Below are 22193 nucleotides of genomic sequence, written 5' to 3'. Positions count from 1 at the left end.
CACCTTTAAAGTTTTAAGTGACAAATATAAGGGGGAGATATTGTGCAGAGTTCATACTTCATGATGGTTTTGAAAATAAGATATATTTCATAAAATACTTCCTCACATTACTTAATAACTATTAAACATAATAAGTCAGAAAATGGCATATTTGAATTTTTTAAAGATGTATTTATTTTGGCTGTGCTACATCTTTGTTTCTGGGTGCAGACGTTCTGTGGTTGTGGTGAGTGGGGGCTACTCTCTAGTTGCAGAAGCGGGGTCCTCTCGCTGTGGTGGCTCCCCCGGTTGTAGAACAGTCTCTAGGCATACAGTCTCAGTCGTTACGGCTCACATGCTTGGGAGTTGCGGCTCCCGGGCTCTCGAGCACAGGCCTAGTTGCTGTGTTCAGGCTTAGTCGCTCCTTGGCATGTGAGATCTTCCTGGAGCAGGGATTGAACCCGTGTCCCCTGCGTTGGCAGGCAGATTCTTAATCACTGGACCATGAAGGAAGCCCAGAAAATAACATATTTAGAGCTAAAAATTTCATAGTTTATATAGTCTAGCTTTACACTTTCTAGTACTTTTACAGTTAAGGTAATCAAGGTTTTATTTATTCAAAGTAATATGATTATTATTGAGAGAGTCCAGGGATAAATTCTGAGTCTCTTTACACTGAAGAAAGGACTCAGAGTTGGTTGCACATACCCCACAGATTTTAGTAGCTGGTTGTTCTTGAAAGGTGGGGTCAACTCTGCTTGTGACCAGCTCTACATAATACTCTGTTATTTTATAAGTCTGGATATTTGAGCAGTATTCAATCTTTCTTATTAAGTCAAAATTTACCGACGATTTTGATTCTTTTTTATAATTTTAAAGAAGATATTTTAAATAAAATGCATAATTACCTTCTCCAACAGAAATACGAAAACAAAATATGGAGGAAAACCCCAATTTGATTTGATTTGACTCGTGCTGTCATCATTCAGAGTGTTTCCTAAAATGTGGCTCCCTCAAGCCAAGTCCTGTGAGAATCTCTGACTAAGTTTGGGACACACCGCATTCCATATAACCTCTTTCGGGAATTCGCAGTACACATGATCACATTAAAGCCTGTGAGAAAGAAGTAACGAAACTTGTTTAACCTTGTTCAAACTATCGTCACCTAGATTTATTTAACATCATACCCATTTTTCATGAAATATGCTCAGGTCTTTTTCCTCCGAAACATGATTTATCAAATACTGGTTTAGTTTGTCTATTATTTAAATGTTATTTTGATTTAATTTTGCCTCTAGTATCTTCTATAAATGTTTTTAACCAAGAGTCAGCAGTATTTTTACATGCACATTGTTTTGTTTGTTTCTTAACTAAAACCTAGTGGTATCACTAGATTTCTATGCTGGAAATTGCTTTATAGATTTTTACGAAGGGTTAAATAGGAGAAAGTATATTATTATTTCTTGGTAAATTATTTGTTTCTTTTTCTGAGAACAGTTGAGTCAGGTCTTCCTGACCTAATCTCTTCCCCAAAGAACTGCAGATGTGTGTACAAATACTGCATAAGTGGATATTTGTCTTTTCAACTATGGTGGGTATTTTTCCTCCTCCAGCAGAGTACTTTATATTGCTCAAATAGCCACAGAATTAACAAATAATTAAAGTCAAGCTAACAAATATTTATTTTGTTCCTATTTTTTAAAAAAGGTCTGTACGTTAATCATAAAATATGTTAAAAGGTTATGATCTTGTCCAGCAAATGATTTTTTAACAATTATCTTGGGACTTCCCTGGTGATCCAGTGGTTAAGACACCCTATTCCTATTGCAGGGGGCATGAGTTTGATCCCTATCAAGAAACTAGATCCCCCATGTTTTGGGATGTGGCCAAAAAATAAATAATAAAAATTATCTTTATTAAGGTATCATTTTCCATACTATAAAATGCACCCGTCCTAACTAGATAGTTTGATGAGTTTTGCAAATGTATAAACTTGTTTAGAGTATGACTACTTCTCAAGGTTGCAGGCTCCCTGCCCCAAGTCATTATATCAAGTCTGCATTCAGCAGGAAAAAAGGGAAAGGCAGAAAGAATGAGCCTGCTGTCTTTCTTTTTTTCAACAAGAGGACAGTTATTTTCCCTTGAGGCCTACCAAATACTTTCACTTATAACTCATTGGCCAGAATTGGGTCACATGGCTATTCGTGTCTCTGAAGAGATGAGTACTCTTTTAATTGAGCATGCTGTGCCGTGCCCTGCTGTGCTGAGTTGCTTCTGTTGTGACTGACTCTTTGCAACCCTGTGGACTGTAGCCCACCAGGCTCCTCTGTCTATAGGTTTTTCTAGGCAAGAACAGTGGAATGGGTTGCCCTCCTCCACGGGATCTCCCCGACCCAGGGATCGAATCTGTGTTTCTTATGTCTCCTGCATTGGCAGGTGGGTTCTTTCCCACTAGTGCCACCTGGGAAGCCCTTAATTGACCATATTGCCCCCAAACTAAGGTCTGGTTAGTCAGAAAGAGGATGAAAAATAGAAATTGAATAGGAATCTGTGGAGTTCTATCTTCAGGTGTTTACTTTAAAAATTTCTCCCATGAAGACATTTGTTTTCCAGACTAGTCTTATTAACATGACAGACTTGTATAACATGTTAGTGAGAAAGAAGTCTAAATCATTTTGTGCAGAAGATTTGTAAAACATTTTTTTCTGTTTTGTTAATCATAAGCCAGGAATTCACTTAAAATAGATTGACCCAGTTGTGAGGAAAATTGACAATAAGTTAACTACTTTAGCTAAAGTATAACTTTTTTTCTTTACATACATAACCTGTTATATCAGATAATGTTTTTATGTGATTCATGCAGTTGTCTGTTAAATTTATCTCCATAAATAACTAACATTTATTTAACATAAATTACTAACATTTGTCCTTCCAAATTTTTGTAGATTTAGAAGCTGACAGACTTTTATTGTAACTGATTATATAGTAGAACTCTAGTTCTCTCCCTTAGTTAAAATGACCATAATTTATTATTCTTATAGAGATACTTTGGAGAATGAAAAGATGTTTTTCATTACTAAGTTGGGACGACAGCTCTGAACTGGAACTATACCAGGCAAATCAAGGTCATAGAATTATCCTATATTGGATATATAAAATGGTCTTGATTTAGCAGTGATTGACTGCTAGAAGAGACAAACATAAATATTGGTATAAAGTGAAAAATATAGAGATTATATACAAAGGACTTGGGAGCATGACTGAGGGGGTGCTTAGAGAGAGTCAGGAAGTTTGAGTTGTGATTTCTCTGTATATTTTGTTTATTAACCTCTTATCAGATACATTGTTTGCAAATATCTTCTCCCATTCAGTGTGCTGGCTTTTAACTTTGTTGATGGTTTCCCCTGCTGTGGAAAACCTTTTAAGTTTCAGTAGGTCCCATTTATTTTTGTTTTTGCCTTCCTTGCCACTCGACATATCCAAAGCTGTATTGCCAAGACCAGTGACAAAAAGCATACTGCTTGTGTTTTCTTATAGGAGTTTTATGGCTTCAGGTTTTTGTATATGGTGTGAGAAATGTAGTCCACTTTGATTGTTTTGACAGATATGAAGGACGTGTTGGGTATGACTAGCTTGGTTAGATTGGAGAAGGCAATGGCACCCCACTCCAGTACCCTTGCCTGGAAAATCCCATGGACAGAGGAGCCTAGTGGACTGCAGTCCATGGGGTTGCAGAGTCGGACACGACTGAGCAACTTCACTTTCATTTTTCACTTTCATGCATTGGAGAAGGAAATGGCAACCCACTCCAGTGTTCTTGCCTGGAAAATCCCAGGGACGGGGGAGCCTGGTGGGCTGCCGTCTATGGGGTCGCACAGAGTCGGACACGACTGAAGTGACTTAGCAGCAGGAGCATACTTAGTTTTAAGCTGTATGTTCAGTTGCTCCAGTGTTCTTGCCTGGAAAATCCCAGGGACGGGGGAGCCTGGTGGGCTGCCGTCTATGGGGTCGCACAGAGTCGGACATGACTGGAGCAACTTAGCAGCAGCAGCAGCAGCAGCAGCTTGATTAGATAGAACTTTTCTACAAATAATTATGGGTTTTTCTCAAGAAAGATTTGGAAGAATGACTAGAAGTTATTTTTGTAACTCTTGTCAACAACTTTTTAAACTTAATACTTGATATGCACCCTAATGATATCAACTCTTTCCTCTATCAGGCATTTAGCGTATTTTTGCTATTCTACATAGTGTTTTCTGTATATGAGGCTTTTTCTTATGTTAAAGTATTTCATAAGGATATCTTGGCTTCCTAGGTGGCTCAGTGGTAAAGAACCCGCCTGCCAATGCAGGAGACACAAGAGACTTGAGTCTGATCCCTGGGTTGGGAAGATTCCCCTGGAGTAGGAAATGACAACCCACTCCAGTATTCTGCCTGGAAAACCCCATGGACAGAGGAGCCTAGTGGGCTGCAGTCCATGGGGTCTCAAAGAGTGGGACACGACTGAGTGACAGAGCACACGTAAGGATGTCTTGGGCTTCCCTGGTGGCTCAGGTGGTGAAGAATCTGCCGGCAATGCATAAGGCCCAGGTTCAGTCCCTGGGTTGGGAGGACCCCCTGGAGAAGGAAATGGCTACCCACTGCAGTGCTCTTGCCTGGAGAATTCCATGGACAGAAGAGCCTGGTGGGCTCCTAGATAATACATCTTAAAAGTAGTATTAACCTATTGAAAGATAGGATTCTCATGGTGCCTCGGTATTTCTATATAAAAGGATGTATTAATTTTCAGTCACAAAAAAAGAATATGTTCGTCACATTCATAGCTTTAGTGTTCTCCTTCCTCCTTCTATTATTGTGGTAGTTTTCTTTAATTTCCATTTTTCTGATTACTAGGAAGATATTTTTCTCTGTATATACTATTGTATAAATGTCAATATTAATTTTTAAGTTACTATGTTTTTTACTACTTACTGTTCACATTTCTCAATTTTAAAACTGCTAAGTAGTTTTAAATAAATAAATAAATATTTAAGGAAGCATGATTGTTATTTTTACAAATAAGCCTTGTAGTATTTCTCAGACTAAATTAGTTTACTACTTTTCATGTTTGCCTTTCACCTGAATGTTTCATAAATGTGCTCTTCAAGCTAATGTCCACGTCAGTGATATCCACTGTAGCTAATTTTGGTTCTTCCATCTTATACAAGAGTTAATATCATGTTTTTAAAAAACAAGTCATGAAGTTTGTGGTGTTCTTATCAATTATTGCTCATCTTGATACTGAAATTGAATTACGCTTGCCTTTAAAACTCAGTAATATTAAATGAGGAATTTTACTTTTGGACTGAATTTTTGAAATTACCTTTAAGCTTGCAGTGTCTAAATTTTCTTCAAATTTAGTCTTTTCTATCATTATCTAAAGCAGTTACTGTATTCTTAACCATCATACATTATTAGGTTCTCTACTAACATGATATGGCTTTATTCTAAGCACTGATAATCTGAATAAATGATTTCTTTCCAAAATGACATAATAAAGCTATCCTTGATGAAGAGAGAAATGGATTTCTTCTCTTTCTCACACAGTTTAAGCTTTCCAATTCTGAAAGCTCTCTGTTTCTTCCATCAGAATTTTGCAAGAGGGCCAAGTGAGGGAAGCATGAGATTTTGAAAACTAGCACATACTGATCAAATGCACAGACATCAGGCCTGGTGGACCTATCCACTCCAAGTTGCCTGAAATACTAGCTTGTGCTGTGCCTGAAAATTTTAGCACCTCTTCTACTTAATTAGCTGGCTCACTTTAGTGGGCTGGAGGGGCTTGGCCACTTGCCTGCTCCTACTGTTTGTAACATTGGCAACTGGCATATGTTATGTTGGCAGGCTTGAGGCAGTTCAGAATTTTATTTGAAGTTGGATTAACAAACTGTATAAATTTGACCTGGTTACATTTGAGGAAGGATTATTTCTAAACACTAACTTTTTTTATCTTAAAAAATGCATATAGCAAAGAAGATTCAAAGGAGTGTAAAGTGAGAAAGCCTGCCTTCCACACTGCTAGTCCTATAGGTAGGCACTGTTAATGGTTTCTTGTGTAAACTTTCAGGAATTTCCTGTGCATATCAAACTTTATCTATATGAAAAAATATATTTTATCTGTTCTTTAAAAAATAGCTGTTATAATACTATCATATACCTTGCTTTTTTGACTTAACGTTTTCTAGGTACCTTTCTATGTCAGCACATCAAACTCCATTCTTTGTAACAACAGCTTTAGAATGTTCTAATTTTTGCTACAATGCTCCAGTGAAAATCCTTGTATGTTATGCATCTTTGTGTACTTCCTATGGGCTAAATTCCTAGGCATAGAATTTCAGGGTCAAAAGGTTATGTTAAATTAGTCTCCAAATTTGTATGGAATTTATAAAAAGCACCTATTCCCCAGATTTTGAAAGAGTATTGAAGGAGAATGAAATTAGGCTTGAATAAAGCTTCCAGACGTGCTACACGTAATCTAAATTACCAAAGATACTCACGTACAAGTATTAGATCCTCTCATTTGACTTAACTCATATACTTTTTTCTTAATAGACCTCAGTGAAAATTCATCACCCTGGCAACAGAGATTAGGTCAGTCCTCAAGGAGGAAACGCTGTTCTTTAAGAAGTGGTTTTTAGAATTGGTTGCAAAATTTGAAAACTTAATGTCATAATGGTTTTGTATTTGTAAACTTTGTGAAACAATAAATGTAAGCATTTATTTCCCTTTAGGTTTTAGCAAGGAATTTTCCTTTCATCCCTTGCAACTTAGGCCTTTTCTTCAATCTCCGGGCCTCTTCCTCTACCTTCATAGCAGCACTATCTTCTGCAGACTTGGTCCAGAATCAAGGAATGTACCATCTAACACTCACAGTGCTGGCATGATCAGAATGGGTTTTTGTTTGGTAACTGGATTTTTGATGTTTAAAACTGATGAAATACCTCACAGGGGAAAAAGAATAGCCTTGTGGATCATGTATTTTCTTGCATGGTCATTTAGTTTTTCATATTTTTGTTTTCCAGATGATTTTAATGAACACCTATGTAATATTTCCACAGATTTCAATGGGACAGATGTTACAAGATTTCGGAAAATTTCTTGGAATGTTTCTTCTTGTTTTGTTTTCTTTCACAATTGGGCTGACACAACTGTATGATAAAGGCTACACTCCAAAAGAACAGAAGGACTGTGTAGGCATATTCTGTGAACAGCAAAGCAATGATACCTTCCATTCGTGAGTGTCTTTTAAATTTTTAGTAAACATATTTCTTTCTACCCTGTTACATGTGAATTTATACCTATAGAACTAGAACTTCATATTTTCTTTAAGATACACCTTTTGAATAAGAAATACTTACTTGTCATGAATCATTTGATAATCATCAACAACAAACACCTTCAGTATGCCAGACACTGTTCTAAGTGCTAAAGAAATGAAGTATCAGTGAACAAAAACTACTTTCATGGAGTTTATTTCCTGGTGAGGTGATACAGGCAGTAAAAATAAGAATAAGCCATGAAATTAAAAGACACTTGCTCCTTGGAAGAAAAACTATGACAAACCTAGATAGCGTGTTAACAAGTAGAGATATTACTTTGCCGACAGTGGTCTGTCTAGTCAAAGCTATGGTTTTTCCAGTAGTCACTTATGGATGTGAGAGTTGGACCATTAAGAAAGCTGAATGCTGAAAAGTTGATTTTTGAACTGTGGTGTTGGAGAAGACTCTTGAGAGTCCCTTGGACTGCAAGGAGATCCAATTAGTCCATCCTAAAGGAAATGAGTCCTGAATATTCACTGGAAGGACTGATGCTGAAGCAGAAGCTCCAATATTTTGGCCACCTGATGGGAAGAGCTGACTCATTGGAAAAAGATTGGGAAAGGATTGAAGGCAAAAGGAGGAGGAGGTGGCAGAAGATGAGATGTTTAGTAGCATTACTGACTCAATGGACGTGAGTTTGAGCAAACTTAGGGAGACAGTGGACAGGGAAGCCTGGTGTGCTCAGTTCATGGGGTCGCAAAGAGTCGGACATGAACTGAACTGATATTATACAATATTGATAAGGACCAGTAGCCTGAGGAAAGCTTGGGCCAAGGAGGACTTTTGTATAAGAGGGTGTGTAGCTTTAGTTAGATAGGAGGTTAGGGAAGCCCTCACAAAAGATGACATTCAAGTAAAACTATAAAGCTGGTGAAGGATCAAGGCATGAAGAAGAATCTGGAGGGAGAGAGCTGGCAGATAAGGGAATGGCAAAGGCAAATGCCCTGAGAGGAGAGTGTAACTAGCACGCTCAAGGAAAGCCAGGAGGCCAGTCTAGATGGTATGCAGTGAATCAGAGGGAGAGTTGTAGACTGAGTCAGGAAGGTGATGGGGAACTGGGCTTCCCGGCAGCTCAGACAGTAGAGAATCTTCCTGCAGTGGAGGAGACCTGGGTTCATTCGCTGGATCGGAAAGATCCCCTGAAGAAGGGAATGGTAACCCACTCCAGTATTCTCGCCTGAAGAATCCCATGGGCAGAGGAGCCTGGCAGGCTACAGTCCATGGGGTCAAAACTCATGACTGAGCTCAGGACTGAGTTACTCATGACTGAGCAACTAATACTTTCACTTTCAATGGGGAATAAAGCAGATCAAGATGGGAGAATAAGAGGACATGGAGCTCACCTCCCTCCACAAACATATAAAAAATGCATCTACATGTGGAATAATTCTCAGTGAAAGCCAGCTAGAAACGGGCACAAGGACTCCAGTACAGCCAAGGCTCTAAGAAAGGTACACGTGTAATCAGGTAGGATGAGAAAAAAGTGATTGATCAGGACTTGTACCCCTATGGGGGCACTCAAAAGAAAAGGGAGATTACACAGGTGGACACTTACCCTGGGGAGTGAGTGGGTCAAGCCACAGACTCTCCTAATCTGGGTTCTATGCATAGGAGACAGGCTGCCTTAGCTGGTTGGTTGGAGAATCCCTGGGACACATGAAGCCTGGACTCCAACTCATGAGGAGTGCAGGTGCTGGCTTGCCCCTGGCTAGGGCAGAGGAGGTCTGCCCTAATGGCTGCCAGGTTTCCTATGACCAGCTCACTGCTCTCCCAAGCCTGAACTGAGCGAATACCCTAGCCCTGCTCATTCTATGTCACAGCATGTCCCTGGATCTAGGGCATCAGGACCTGGGAAAAGACTCAGTTTTGAGACACAGAGGCAACTCAGACCTGGAGTGTAGCCCAGGGGAGGAGGCAGTCGCTGTAGTTGGAGCTTACTCCAGGGGCACTCTGGAAGCAATCCATAGTTTTGACAGCAGCATAGCTGCTGGGTTTCCTGTGACCACCTTGCTGTATGCTCAAAGCCAATCTGAGTGAATGCTCTGGCCCCACTCACTCCACACCACAGTGCAGCACTCAGCAGCCATGACCAGGGAAGAAACACAACCATGGGCCACATCTGAGTGGAGCCGTGGACCCTTAACACAGGTAGCACATGGGACTCTGTAAGTACATGAGCCCCAGTTGCTTCAGCACGCCCCTCCTTTGGGGCGAAGATCCTGGTGTGGGGGGGAAGAAAAAACACACACACTTAAAAGGAGTAGATCCAGCTCCAGGTTGACTCTCAGGGCTTCTACTCCAGCAGCTTGGGAGTAGATCCCACCCCTGACCACAGGGCGGTGACGGCCACTGAGCAGGGAGATGTCCCTTCTCACACCCTGCATGGGCTCTAGACCTTCCGTCTCCAGCCATTCCCCCCACCAAGGTGAGAGCTGCCAGCATATCCTGAGGAGAGATTGGTGTCTGCATCAAATCCAGCCATCCCACCAAATCCTTTGGGGACACCCAGAAGAACACCTCTTCAAGACCACAGTAGGCAACTGTTTCACCTAAATTCATAGAGGCAGAGAAAGTTAAGTAAAATGAAAAGGCAGAGGAACTACTCTCACTTGAGAAAGTAAGAGAAAAACCTTGAAAAAATAATGAAACAGAAATAATTAACCAGATAAAGTATTCAAATCATTGGTAATAAAAATGCTAACTAAATTAGTTTGCGTCAAGAGAACATAATCTAAACAAAGATTTTAGCAAGGAACTAGAAAATATAAAAAAAAGACTCAAAAATAAGCAATTCTGTATGTACACCTATGGTTAATTCATGTTTATGTATTACAGAAACCAAACCAATATAAAACATCAATCAATTAAAAATAAATATTAAAACAAAAATAGGCAATTCAATATCTGAAATAAAAAATGAATAGCAGACTACGTGACACAGAAGAGCACATAAGTGGTTTAGACGATGGAATGATGGAAATTACCCAATCAGACCAGCAGAAAGGAAGACAAAGTGAAAAAGAGCAAAAGCAGTCCACCAGATTTCTAGGACATTAAGCAAACAAGCATTCGCATAATTATTCTAGAAGGAGACAGAGCGAGAAGGGGATTGAAAATATATTTGAAGACATTGTGCCTGAAACTTTCCCAAACCTGAAGAAGAAAACGGATATCCAGGTACAGGAAGCACAGAGGGTCCCAAGAAAGAGGAAACCAAACAGACCCACATCAAGACATACCATAAGTAATGTAGCAAGAGTTAGAATTCCAAAGGCATCAAGAGAAAAATAGTCGTATACAGGGACTTGCATAAGATTATCAGCTGATTTCTCTGCAGAAACTTTGCAGATTGGAGATTTATTCAGTGCTGAGAGGGAAAAACCTCTATTAGGATACTCTACCCAGCAAGATCATCACTTAGAACAGGAGGAGAGAGAACAAACCATCAAAAACTAAAAGAATTCATCAATATGAAACCTCCCCTAAAAGAAATGTTGAAGGGTCTTCTCTAAATGGAAAAGAAATAAGAATCTATAAGAAAGGGAAAATCCCACTAGGAAAGGCAGGTATAGAGTAAGGATTGAGGATCACTTTAAAAAGTGATAGATTAAAAGAAAAAACACATAAAAGCAACTAAAACAGTAAACAGTTGAGAGATAATCATGAAGATGTAAAATATGACATCAAAAACAGTGTGGGTGAGTGGGTAAAGTGCAGATCTTTTAGAATGTGTTTGAACTTAAATGACTATCAGTTTAAAACAAGTAGATATAGGCCAATGTATATGAGCCCTATGGTTAAGGACCCATCAGTAGATGAATAGATTAAGAAAATGGGGTGTGTACACACACACACACACACACACACACACATTGGAGTGTTACTCAACCATAAAAATGAAATTCTGCTATTTGTAACAATGTGCATGGACCTGGATAATACTATGTTTAGTGAGATAAGTCAGAGACAAATACTATATAATGTATTGTGGCGTCTAAAATATAATACAAATGAAGGCATATGCTGAACAAGATAGAGATTCAGAGATAGAAAACAAACCTGTGGTTACCAAAGGGGAGAAGGAGGTGGGGTTAATCAACTATACTTCAAAGAAAAAAAGGAAGGGGAAAAAAGCAAGGTAATAGGATCACGTAGGACCTTGTTGGCTCTTTTATGGACTTCGGGCATTGGAGCTTGAGAGCCATTTGAAGTTTTTGAACAAAGAAGTGGCACAATCCTGTTAAGTATTAACAGGATCATTGGCTGCTGTGGTTGCTAAAAGACAGAATAATAAGAGAATAAACAGAAATGGTTTGTCTTCCTTTTGAGTTTGTTTCTTTGTTTACAGTAAGGCATATCTGTGATGCTGGGTCCATCCCTAGTTATTTTACAAAATATCTATTCTTTATGTAATGTTGTATTAATAAATTCTTTATTTTTGCTAAATAGCTTCTTGAAATTCCTTTCAAATAGAAATATGATTGTCTTCACAGGTTCATCGGCACTTGCTTTGCTTTGTTCTGGTATATTTTCTCCTTAGCACACGTGGCAATCTTTGTCACAAGATTTAGCTACGGAGAAGAATTACAGTCCTTCGTCGGAGCTGTTATTGTTGGGACGTACAATGTTGTGGTTGTGATAGTGCTTACCAAGCTGCTGGTGGCAATGCTTCATAAAAGTTTTCAGTTGATAGCAGTAAGTATTCATTCTTTTAAAATTTTTATATTCTCTTCAGGTCATACCAAATGTATACAGTAGGTAAGACAACCAAAGATTTAAAAGAATTAAGAATTAGTATCTTTTAAAAATTAAATGTAAATCGTTTTAAAATGTAAATAATGTATATTAGTTGCAAGTCGGGAACAAAATTTTTACTTCCAAGGTGTGGAAACACTTGAACAGTTTTAAGCAGTCCATACGGGTCCCACCACGTGTGTATGTGTGTATGCATGCCTAATCATATCCTGGGTTAGTTTTTCATTTGCCTCTTATAGAATCATGAAGACAAAGAATGGAAGTTTGCTCGAGCAAAATTGTGGCTTAGCTACTTTGATGACAAATGTACATTACCCCCACCTTTCAACATCATCCCTTCACCAAAGACCATTTGCTATATGATTAGTAGCCTGAGTAAGTGGATTTGCTCTCATACATCAAAAGGCAAGGTTAAACGGCAGAACAGCTTGAAGGTAAGAAGTTAGATGTTTGAACTGCAGCGTGATAATTTTAATAATTCCTAATTTCAGATGTTTCCTAAAGCATACAGAGTCCTAAGGGCTAAGATTTATGCTGTTTTATACTAATCTGTTGTAGTCATAAAGCAATTAGCAAAACAGCTTAAGAAAACAAGGGCTAAGACTGTTCATTTTTTTTTTCATTCCTGTATCCCTACTGCATGGCACAGAACCTATCCTAAAGTATGGATTCAGTAAATATTTACTGAAAATGCAAGAGAGGTGTGATTTTTTTTTTCATGAATTCTCATCTCACAGTTTTAGAACAAGGAAAATATTCAAGATATCTAGCCTGTCAGCATAAATAAAGAGTGACTCCCAGAGTGAACTCATATTTTTTTCATTCTTTTTGAAAGTTGTTTAATATATGAATAATTCAATCCATGTTGCTATAAACCAGGAGTTGGCAAACCTTTTCTGTAAAAGACCAGATAATTAATATTTTAGATTTTGTGGGCCATGACAAAATTACAGATTTTATGTGGGTAGTAATATAACAAGAGAGTAAACAAATTTCCACAAAATTTTTATTGATGAAATTAAAAATATAACAATAATTGAATAATACTTCTTTATATGTGATATAGGTCCATTAATGAAAAGAATGGAATTCTATTTTGGAATAACCCATTTTGTTTAATCAGGGTTCGAAGTTAGTATTCCCCATCATCAAGTTAGTAACTCATGTTCATCCATAAAAGCCACTCTTAGCTCATAGGCCATCAGAAATAAGAAGTGGGCCATATTTGGCCTGTGGGTCGTAAGTTTACTAATCCCTACTATAAACTGAGGATTTTAAACTAAGATAAGCATACAGGTAAGTGAGTAAAACAATATGCAGGGCATATTTATTTGAAACATGTTGAATATTTTAAAATATCATCTAATAAAGCATTACAAATATGTATTTGTATCTGTAAACTTTTTTAAAAATCCACCTCATTTAAATATTTTCTTATGTACATTATCAGTATCATCTTATTTTGTGTTGAAGGAATGGAGAAATTTGAAACAAAAGAGAGATGAAAACTACCAAAAGGTGATGTGCTGTCTGGTGCATCGCTACTTGACTTCCATGAGGCAGAAGATGCAGAGCACAGATCAGGCAACTGTGGAAAATCTGAATGAACTGCGCCAGGATCTGTCAAAATTCCGAAATGAAATAAGGGATTTACTTGGCTTTCGGACTTCAAAATATGCCATGTTTTATCCAAGAAATTAGCCATTTTCTAAACCGTGTAGAGAATAATTTTCAATATTATAAATCTAAAAGACTGCATTTGCATAACTTACAATTAAATTAATAAGATATATATTGAAATAAAGAATTATGTAAAAGCCATTCTTTGAAATATTTATAGCATAAATATATGTTATGTAAAGTATGTATATAGGATTAGTTTTTTTTTAAACTCTGTCAGTGGCTTTTTGCAGGAGTAAAACAGATTGAGTAGATAGATTTTGTTAGCATGCTGTTTAGTTTTCTTGTTTAAATAGTGCTTAATTTTTTCCTTTCTGCTTAAGAAGCTTAGTTAGAACTGTCTTAACTATTGCCAGAAGGTTTTGTAAAAATGAAGATCAGCAAAGGTGGACTGATCTTTCATATGACATACTTGAGATACAGAAGTCATGTTTTTAACAATCTTTGTTTTAGGAGTTTACATATAGTTCAGTATTTATTGTTTCAGAATATAGGTTTGCCTAAAACAGTAGTCTGTTTTGTTCTTTTCTTATAATCTTAAGCAGCAAAGATAAAGCTCTAATGAATATTTGAATCTATTTATGTGTCTATACATTAAATTCACTTCAATGAATTTGTTATTGTAATATATTTACTTTTACATGGTTATCACTTTATATCTTTAATTTTTCTTTTTTTCACTTAATAGTATTTTATATATACATTTTCATTTATTGATAGAGTCAGTCCACATATTTAAATTTTTATAGAATTATATAGCTTTTGAAAAATATAGTTAGTAGACTTTCATTTTGTAGCTATGGAGTATTATGTTTATAAGTTTGCACAACTGCTTCTGTGAAATTAGGTATTTATTGGCTTTTATTTTTTTTTATTATCATGGTAGTAATGTAATTGTTTTTCAAGTTGGAGTGAATGTTCCTAGTTATAAAGCTAACTCAAAATAAGGACTTAGAAGATAATTCTTTAGCATGTTTGGTCACAGCCTGTTTTGTTTTTGTAAACACTGAAAGACCTTTTAACATAAGGATTTGTCATATTTTTGAACTAAGGTTGTTGATTTTGTCTCCCAAAGAATTCCACAGGATTTAGCCTAGCTTGTATAAAACTGACTTCATGCTTATTTGTTGCTCATTCTTGATGCTTAGAATAAAAAGCATTTACTTTTTAAATAGGAGAATAAAATATATATTTAATTTTTTTCCTGCGTTCAGATAAAGGATATAGATAACATTTTTCATAGGGTACTGCTTATATATTCTTGCAGCATTTCCAGTTAAGAGGTTATTATATATACAGTTATCTTCTTAACGGAATGTCTGATGGTCTTAAGGCCACAGGGTGCAGGTAGCCCTTGGTCTGTAAGCACCACCAATCCAGGGATCATTGTTGAAATAGTATTGTGTTTTGTCTTGCTTTTTACTTTTATTTTTTAATTTCTAAATTGTAAGTGTTCCCTCTTTTGGGCAAATTCTTATAAAAATGTTTATTGTAAAGTTATATATTTTGTCTATGATGGGATTATGCACTTCCCAATTGGGATTTTACATCAGGGTTTTTAGTCATTCTAAAAAATATCTAATTATTAAATAAAAATATTTATAGAGTGCCTACTGTATGCATGAGTTACTTATGAGGTATATTTTGAATGACAGCATATTGTAAGAAAAAAGGTAAATAAAACTTGACACTAGATTATAAATTGGCAGAGTCTGTTCATTGTATTATTGTATACTTTGAGATATAATTCACATATCATAAAATTCTCTCTTTTAAAATGCACAGTTCCCTGATTTTTTTTTTTAATTATGGCAACAAAGTTCTAAAATTCAAAGTGTAATATCAGACCCTTATATATCCCTTCCACCCTGTGGTGGCAATCACATTAAACTCTTGTAGCTATTTCTTCTTATATTTGTAAATGTAATATTTTGAAATGATATGTCTACACAAACACCCTGTATATGAGTATTTATTGCAACTTTATTCAAGATGCCAAATTGAAAACAACCAAATGCCCTTAAACTGGTGAATGGATAAGTAAATCATACATCCATACAGTGGATATCTTCTCGGCAATAAAAAGGCATTGTATGAGCCAGAGTTCAGTCAGAGAAGCAGAACTACTAAGATATTTGCAGGCCCACCTGTATGTGTGAGTGATTTGTTTACAGGATTTGACATTACACAATTACTGGACTGGAAAAGTAGTCTCCAGCACTGTTTTTGTATCTAATTCTGGAGCTTGGAGTTCATAGGGTAGGCTGTTGGGAGAGGAAGACAGATGTCAAAGTGGAAGAAACACAGACAAGCTAGAACCCATGAGGATGGACTGAGACCCATGTCACTTGTCACTGTCTCCAGCCTTGATGATGTGGGTATCCTGTGGGAGAAGTTACCCTTTGACACATTGATGAACACACTTGGCCCAGGAATCAGAGAAACTGAAGGACAGTCCAAGGAAAAGTGGAATAGGTATAGTCCCGGCTGCTGCCCCTCACCAACCAGTTGATCCAGGAGATAAGTTTCAACATGTGTCAACTATGAAAGGGCCTGGGGAAAAAAATCCCAAATGCCTGCTGCTCCACTTCTGCCCTCCAAATTTCACACTGAAATGTGTCTTGGGGCCCACCCTACTTGTTAGCATACAATGGAGAGAATTCTGGGAAACATACTTCAGCCTGCCCAAGTTGACACAGAAACAAACTGTTCATACATGCGGTAACATAGGTGAATCTTAGAAGTACTATGCCACCTAAGGAAGCTTGTCACAAAAGGCTACAGGCTGAGATTCCATGGGTATGACATCTTAGAAAAGACAAAACTATATCATGGGTTACCAGGATCTGGTGGGAGCAGAAGATTGATTGCAAAACTCATCAAACTATACATTTTAAAAGTGAGAATTACACTTTAGTAAACCTAACAAAAATACATAATATTACAACATAGCAAAATAAAGAGCCAAGAAGATAATAGTAGAGGGACTTCCTGGCAGTCCATTGGTCGAGACTCTGCACTTCCACTACGTGGGGCTTGAGTTCCATCCCTAGTTGAGGAACTAAGATCCGGCACGCTGTGTGGTGCAATGCCCCCAAAGAAACAGTAGAATCTTGTGAGTTATTGCCACTCCAGAAGGAAGCAATGGAATTTTTTTGGCCACACCACTTGGCACAGGTGATCTTAATAGTATCCCTGCCAGGGACTGAACCTGCGTCCCTGTCAGTGAAAGCTCGGTCCTACCCCTGAACTAACAGGGAAGTCCTGAAAACAGTGCTTGAATATTCAAAATGGGTAGGTAACCCATCACTAACCCAACACAGGTAAAGTACAGTAGTAAATGCCAAGGTGAAGAATTTTGTATTTTTTGAAATTTATGTTAGCAATTCTAGATTTTTTGCTATTTCATATAAATTTTGAAATCTACCCATCAATTTCTACCAAAAAAGCTTGTGATGATTTTAATTAGAATTGCATTGTTATTAAAAATTTTGTTTTCTTCAGAAACTACAGTTATAACAAATAGGCTGAGGTTATAGGCTCTGGGGAGTGAAGTTATTCAAAATTACTAAGAAAATATTAATAGTACCTGAGGTAATGGCTCCTCTAAATTTATTTTTAAATCTTTAATCGCAGGATAATTAGCAATTATCCTTCGATTAAAGATTTAAAAATAAATTATGTTGGTTTAATTTAAATTTAAAAATTTAAAAATAGTATTATGTTGGTTTCTACCAAATAACATGAATCAGCCATATGTTTACCCATGTTGTTCTGAATTTCTCATTTGTAAGTAAATTCATTAGCTTTCTGGCTGCTATCTTGATAAATATGTTGTGTTTCTTGAAGATATACTCAGAGGAAATGCCAATGACAGTATTTTTCATTCGATCATTTCACACTGGTTTTTTTTTTCCTGCTCATCCTGCCTTCAGTTTGAAATACATACTTCAGATATGCAACACAAGAGTAGGAAGATTTTTATATTAGCTGCATGCTTATTTTTTAAAGTCATCTTTAAGAAGCATGATTTCTGATGTAAATTAAATTACAATAGTGCAAGAAGCAAGGCAGCATATTTGGGTAGAAGGTAAATGTATGTTTCAAAAACGAAATTTTTCAGCCAGATAGTGACAGGTTTCTTCATCCTGCTACCAGCAATCCAGACATTTCTCTCTGTCTCTCTCCATTAGAAAGACTATTTGATCAATCCTTTCAGTTATAGACAAAATTATTATTGGAAGATAAAACTATCCGGTGCCATTTGAAAAGCGTTTTGAGACAGAAAGTGTAGTAGCCACCTCATTAACTCATTCAGAAATTAAATTAATTCTGGGAGATAATTCAGCTCCACATTTTAAAACTCATTTCCCTCATTTCATATTTCAGTGGAAATAGCGAGCAATCACCATATTTACTATACAGATTATTTTAAAGCAGAGGGTTTTTCTCTTAAGGTATAAAACTAAGCTAAGCAGAAGAGGGGGCAGTTCTCTTTGTCTCCATCTTCTCAGCTGGTGCTGATGTTAAAATTCATTGAATGAAAATGTACCCATTATCTATTTGTGTAAATATCCTGGAAATGATGGATATCCAGTCAGTTAGACAGGCTTCTGACGATTGCAGGCTCTAGCTGTCCTATTCCATCAAATTGGATTGGACGATAACCTAGATGATCTACTTCAAACGTCTCAGTTCATAGAAAACTGGCATTTTAAGTAACTTGTCCAGGTTGTATAATGACTGACTTGAGATCTTGAACTCAATTTATTTGTGTTGGGAAAGATATATCCCCAAACTTTGCCTTTTTTTTTTTTTTTGGAATGAACTTCTCACTGCAGTTTCATCTTGGTCAGAGAATAGAACTTCAGATGTCCTGTCACTACTTTTCTAAATGACTAGTTTGTGAAAGACTTTTAAGTTTATGACCAAGGTCAAAAGCAGAGAGGAAGATGAGCAAGAGGAAGAGGGAAAGGATGAACAGTGTGGTAGTAATTATAAATAAAAAAGCACAAGTCAATCTTAGAAAATAAACAAGCCAGGCCACGGAGGGACCATGTGTTTAGAAGGGAGAAAGTGGTTAGTTTTATTTCTGTACCACTTTATATCCTGATCAATTTGGTTATTCAAGGATTTGGACCTGTACAGGATCTCAGAAAGAATCCAATTAAACTTTGTCATTTCAGAGATGAGGAAGCTAAGGTTCTCCAATGCTACAGTGTGAAGAAGAATCCAAGTCTTTCTCCATCTCATCCAGGAGGCTCTTCATTGTATTATGTTATTATTAATACCAATTTCTTGCTCATGAGATAAATTTATCAGCTGTATAAAGTCATACATTAAGCTTGTAATTTTTCTTAATATATTACTATCTCTATACTGTAAAACTCACTGTTTAAATTTAACTTAATCTTGGTATTAGAATGCCACAGGGCTATCCTTTAAGCAAAAACTACTGTTTCAAATTTACATCTAATTAAATTTTTGCCTTTTAATTTTTTCCTTTGGTTTAATTTTTATTGGAGTGTAGTTGCTTTATAATGTTGTGTTAGTTTCTACTATATAGCAAAGTGAATCAGCTATACATATAAATACAGTCCCTTTTTTAAGATTTCCTTCCCATTTAGGTCACCACAGAGCACTGAGTAGAGTTCCCTGTGCAGTTCACTAGCTGTCTATTTTATACATAGTATCAGTAGTGTATGTATGTCAATCCCAGTTTCCTGATTCACTCCACCCCCATTTTCCCTCCTTGGTGTCCATACATTTGTTCTCTACATCTGCAAATAAAATCTTCTATACCATTTAAAATTTAGCCTTTTTATATAAAAAAGAACTAACTGTTGATGTTTTTAAGAGGAAGAAGCAAATTGCAAAAACAAAGTCAGACTTTTAAATAACTTTAAAATCCCTCAAAAAACTTCCATGAATGTCCTAGAGCTTCTTCATCTGAATCCCTAATTCTCCATATCCATGTACACCACCACAGGTTCTGTGTTAAAAAGAGACTGTTAGTGTGTGAATAATATCCCTCAGGTACTTAATTCAAGGTGCTTAATTATAAAAGATAAAATATTTATAGTTTGTTTTGGGTTAGGGCTAAGGGACAAACTTGTGAAAAAATTCTAATCATTGCTTCAGGTTTTCTATTTGGCTAATCATATCATCTTTGCATTATAATACTCTTACTTCTTCTTTTCTAATATAATTTCTTTTTCTTGCCTTACCACACTGACAAGACTCTTCAGTACAATTTTTAACAGAAATGGTGATTTCAAGCATTCTTGCTTTATCCCTGCTCTTATATGAAGTATTTTCAGTATTTCACCTATAAATATAAGATTTGCTGCAGGTTTTCTTCTCACCTTAAGGAAATTCCTGTCTGTTTATAGCTTGCTGAGAATTTATTTTTGTCGTGAGTAAATGTTGAATTATATCCAGTGCTTCTTCCCACTTTAATCCATTGTGAATAGGGCTTAACAGGACCTTTCCCCAGTAAGAGATGGTCTTTGCTTAGCTCTAGCTTAGTTTACCTGGTGATCTGATAATACAATGTGTCCACTGTGTTGCTCCCTGTTTGGTAACTTGCACTGGATTGAGAGGAATCCAATCCAATACAAATAAACTATAAATACCTGAGGAGGAGCCAGAGCTTCGGGCTTTCCTGAGTGTGTAACTCTTGTGACCAGGTGTGTCATCTTTGAGGAGTCTGGGAGCTCGGCCAATGGGGTTGTTCTAAGAAATACCGGCTTCTGTGGAGATAGGACCTTCAACGGAGTGTCTGCATCCACCTGGCATGAATCTCGTCTCCTCGCATCTGAGACATCATTTAAGGAGGGAAAGAGAACAGCTCGTGGACAGCTGATGTGAACTGCTGCCAGGTGGCTGCAAAGACTCCCATAGAAGAAAGTGTAACAGTGTCTCGTTAAGCTTTGGTTCCTGAGCTAAATCTTTCTGAGGATTTGGTACCAGTGGAGGCTTGTGGCATTGCCGAGTCTGAGTAATTGTCCCTCAGACTCCCTAGTTGGGTATTACAGATCTATTAATGCAGTGAAATATGATCACTGACTTTTTCTTATTTTTAAACATTTATTTCCCCATGTTTCAGAAACATTTATTGTCTGATCCACTCTTTTCTAAAGATTTATTTATTTATTTGGCTGCCCCAGGTCTTAGTGGTGGCATGTGGGTTCTAGGGAACCCACCAGGGATTGAATCTGGGACCCCTCCAATGGGAGCATGGGGTTTTAGCCACTGGGCCTCCAGGGAAGTTCTGATCATTGATTTTTCCGATGTTAAATCAATCAAAACATTTCTGGGATAAACCCAACTTATCATGACCTATTTTTATCCAGAGTTTTTTTGGATAATATTTTAAGGTTTTTGCACTTACATTCATATATAAAATCAGGCTAGTGATTTTCCTAAATCCTATTGTCTGTGAAAGTTTTGATGTTAAAGTTGCATTAATCTCATAAAAAGAATTACTGAGTGTTTACTGCTCTACTTATATTCTAGAATAGTATATATTAGATTGGCAGTATTTGCCCCTCAGATGTTTTGTAGACCTTCTAAGTAAAATGTCTGGGCTTCGGCTTTTTTTTAAAGACAGGTTTTAAATTAGGGTTGAATTTCACTAATGGTTATAAGACTATTTAGGTATTCTATTTGAGTCTAAGTGATACGTCCTCTCCCCCAGCCAGGGACTTTTCCATTTCATCTAAATTCTCAAATCTATTGATGTAAGTGGTCCATATGACGTAAGTGGTTTCTTACTGCCCTTTATGAGCCTGTAACATCTGTTGTAAGGTCCCTTTCATGCCTAAACTGTTTTCTTGTCAATTTTTTAAAACTTATTTTCTTGCTTAATCTTGTCACTTTTATCAATTGTATTAGTCATTTTAAGAGAACCAATTCTTCATTAATTTTATTTATGATTCTATTTTACTCAATTTCTGCTTTTAGGTTTATTTCCTCCTTTTTAGAAGTATATTCTGTTATTTCACTAACTTTCTAATTTGTATCATTCATAAAATATTTTTAACCTTTTCCTTTAGATTGTAAATATAAGGTTATATATTGCATTTCACACATTTTAAAATTCAGTGTTTGTATTATTGTTCAGTTTTTAATATTTTCTATTTTTCATTACAGTTTTCTTTTGATCATGAATTATTTAAAAGTACATTTCTCAATTTCCAACATCAGGGTTTTCCCCCATATTTTTTAAAACTATTGTGTACTTTGTGTTATTAACTTCTAATTATTCATTGTTACTGGAGAAGGATGTCTGTGTGATACTAGTTCTTTGAAATTGGATGGAATTTGTTTCATGGTATAGTAAGTGGTCAAGTTTTGAAGTTGTTCCATACTGAGATTAAAAGTGAATTTTGGTTCTGTTCTATGTCCATCAGATAAATT

General features: G+C 36.6%; 1 protein-coding gene across 10 annotated transcripts in view; it reads left to right on the top strand.

The window, feature by feature from the left end:
- Positions 1 to 15477, top strand: part of TRPC1 (transient receptor potential cation channel subfamily C member 1) — a 58651-nt gene extending 43174 nt beyond the window's left edge. For 7 of the 10 annotated variants that reach the window (XM_069563323.1, XM_069563342.1, XM_069563353.1 and 4 more), the window contains 4 exons: positions 7041 to 7252; positions 11831 to 12032; positions 12332 to 12526; positions 13566 to 15477. In XM_069563323.1, the coding sequence (XP_069419424.1) occupies positions 7041 to 7252; positions 11831 to 12032; positions 12332 to 12526; positions 13566 to 13793 (837 nt within the window). In that variant the 3' untranslated portion in view covers positions 13794 to 15477. The remainder of the gene's footprint in view (positions 1 to 7040; positions 7253 to 11830; positions 12033 to 12331; positions 12527 to 13565) is intronic. The other 3 variants (XM_069563333.1, XM_069563348.1, XM_069563394.1) reach the window with 1 other exon arrangement.
- The last annotated feature ends 6716 nt before the right edge of the window (positions 15478 to 22193 follow it).

This window comes from Ovis canadensis, chromosome 1, assembly GCF_042477335.2.
Source record: "Ovis canadensis isolate MfBH-ARS-UI-01 breed Bighorn chromosome 1, ARS-UI_OviCan_v2, whole genome shotgun sequence".
Lineage (NCBI taxonomy): Eukaryota > Metazoa > Chordata > Mammalia > Artiodactyla > Bovidae > Ovis > Ovis canadensis.
The sequence above is the reverse complement of the archived record's forward strand: the minus strand, read 5'-3'. Positions and strand labels throughout refer to the sequence as shown.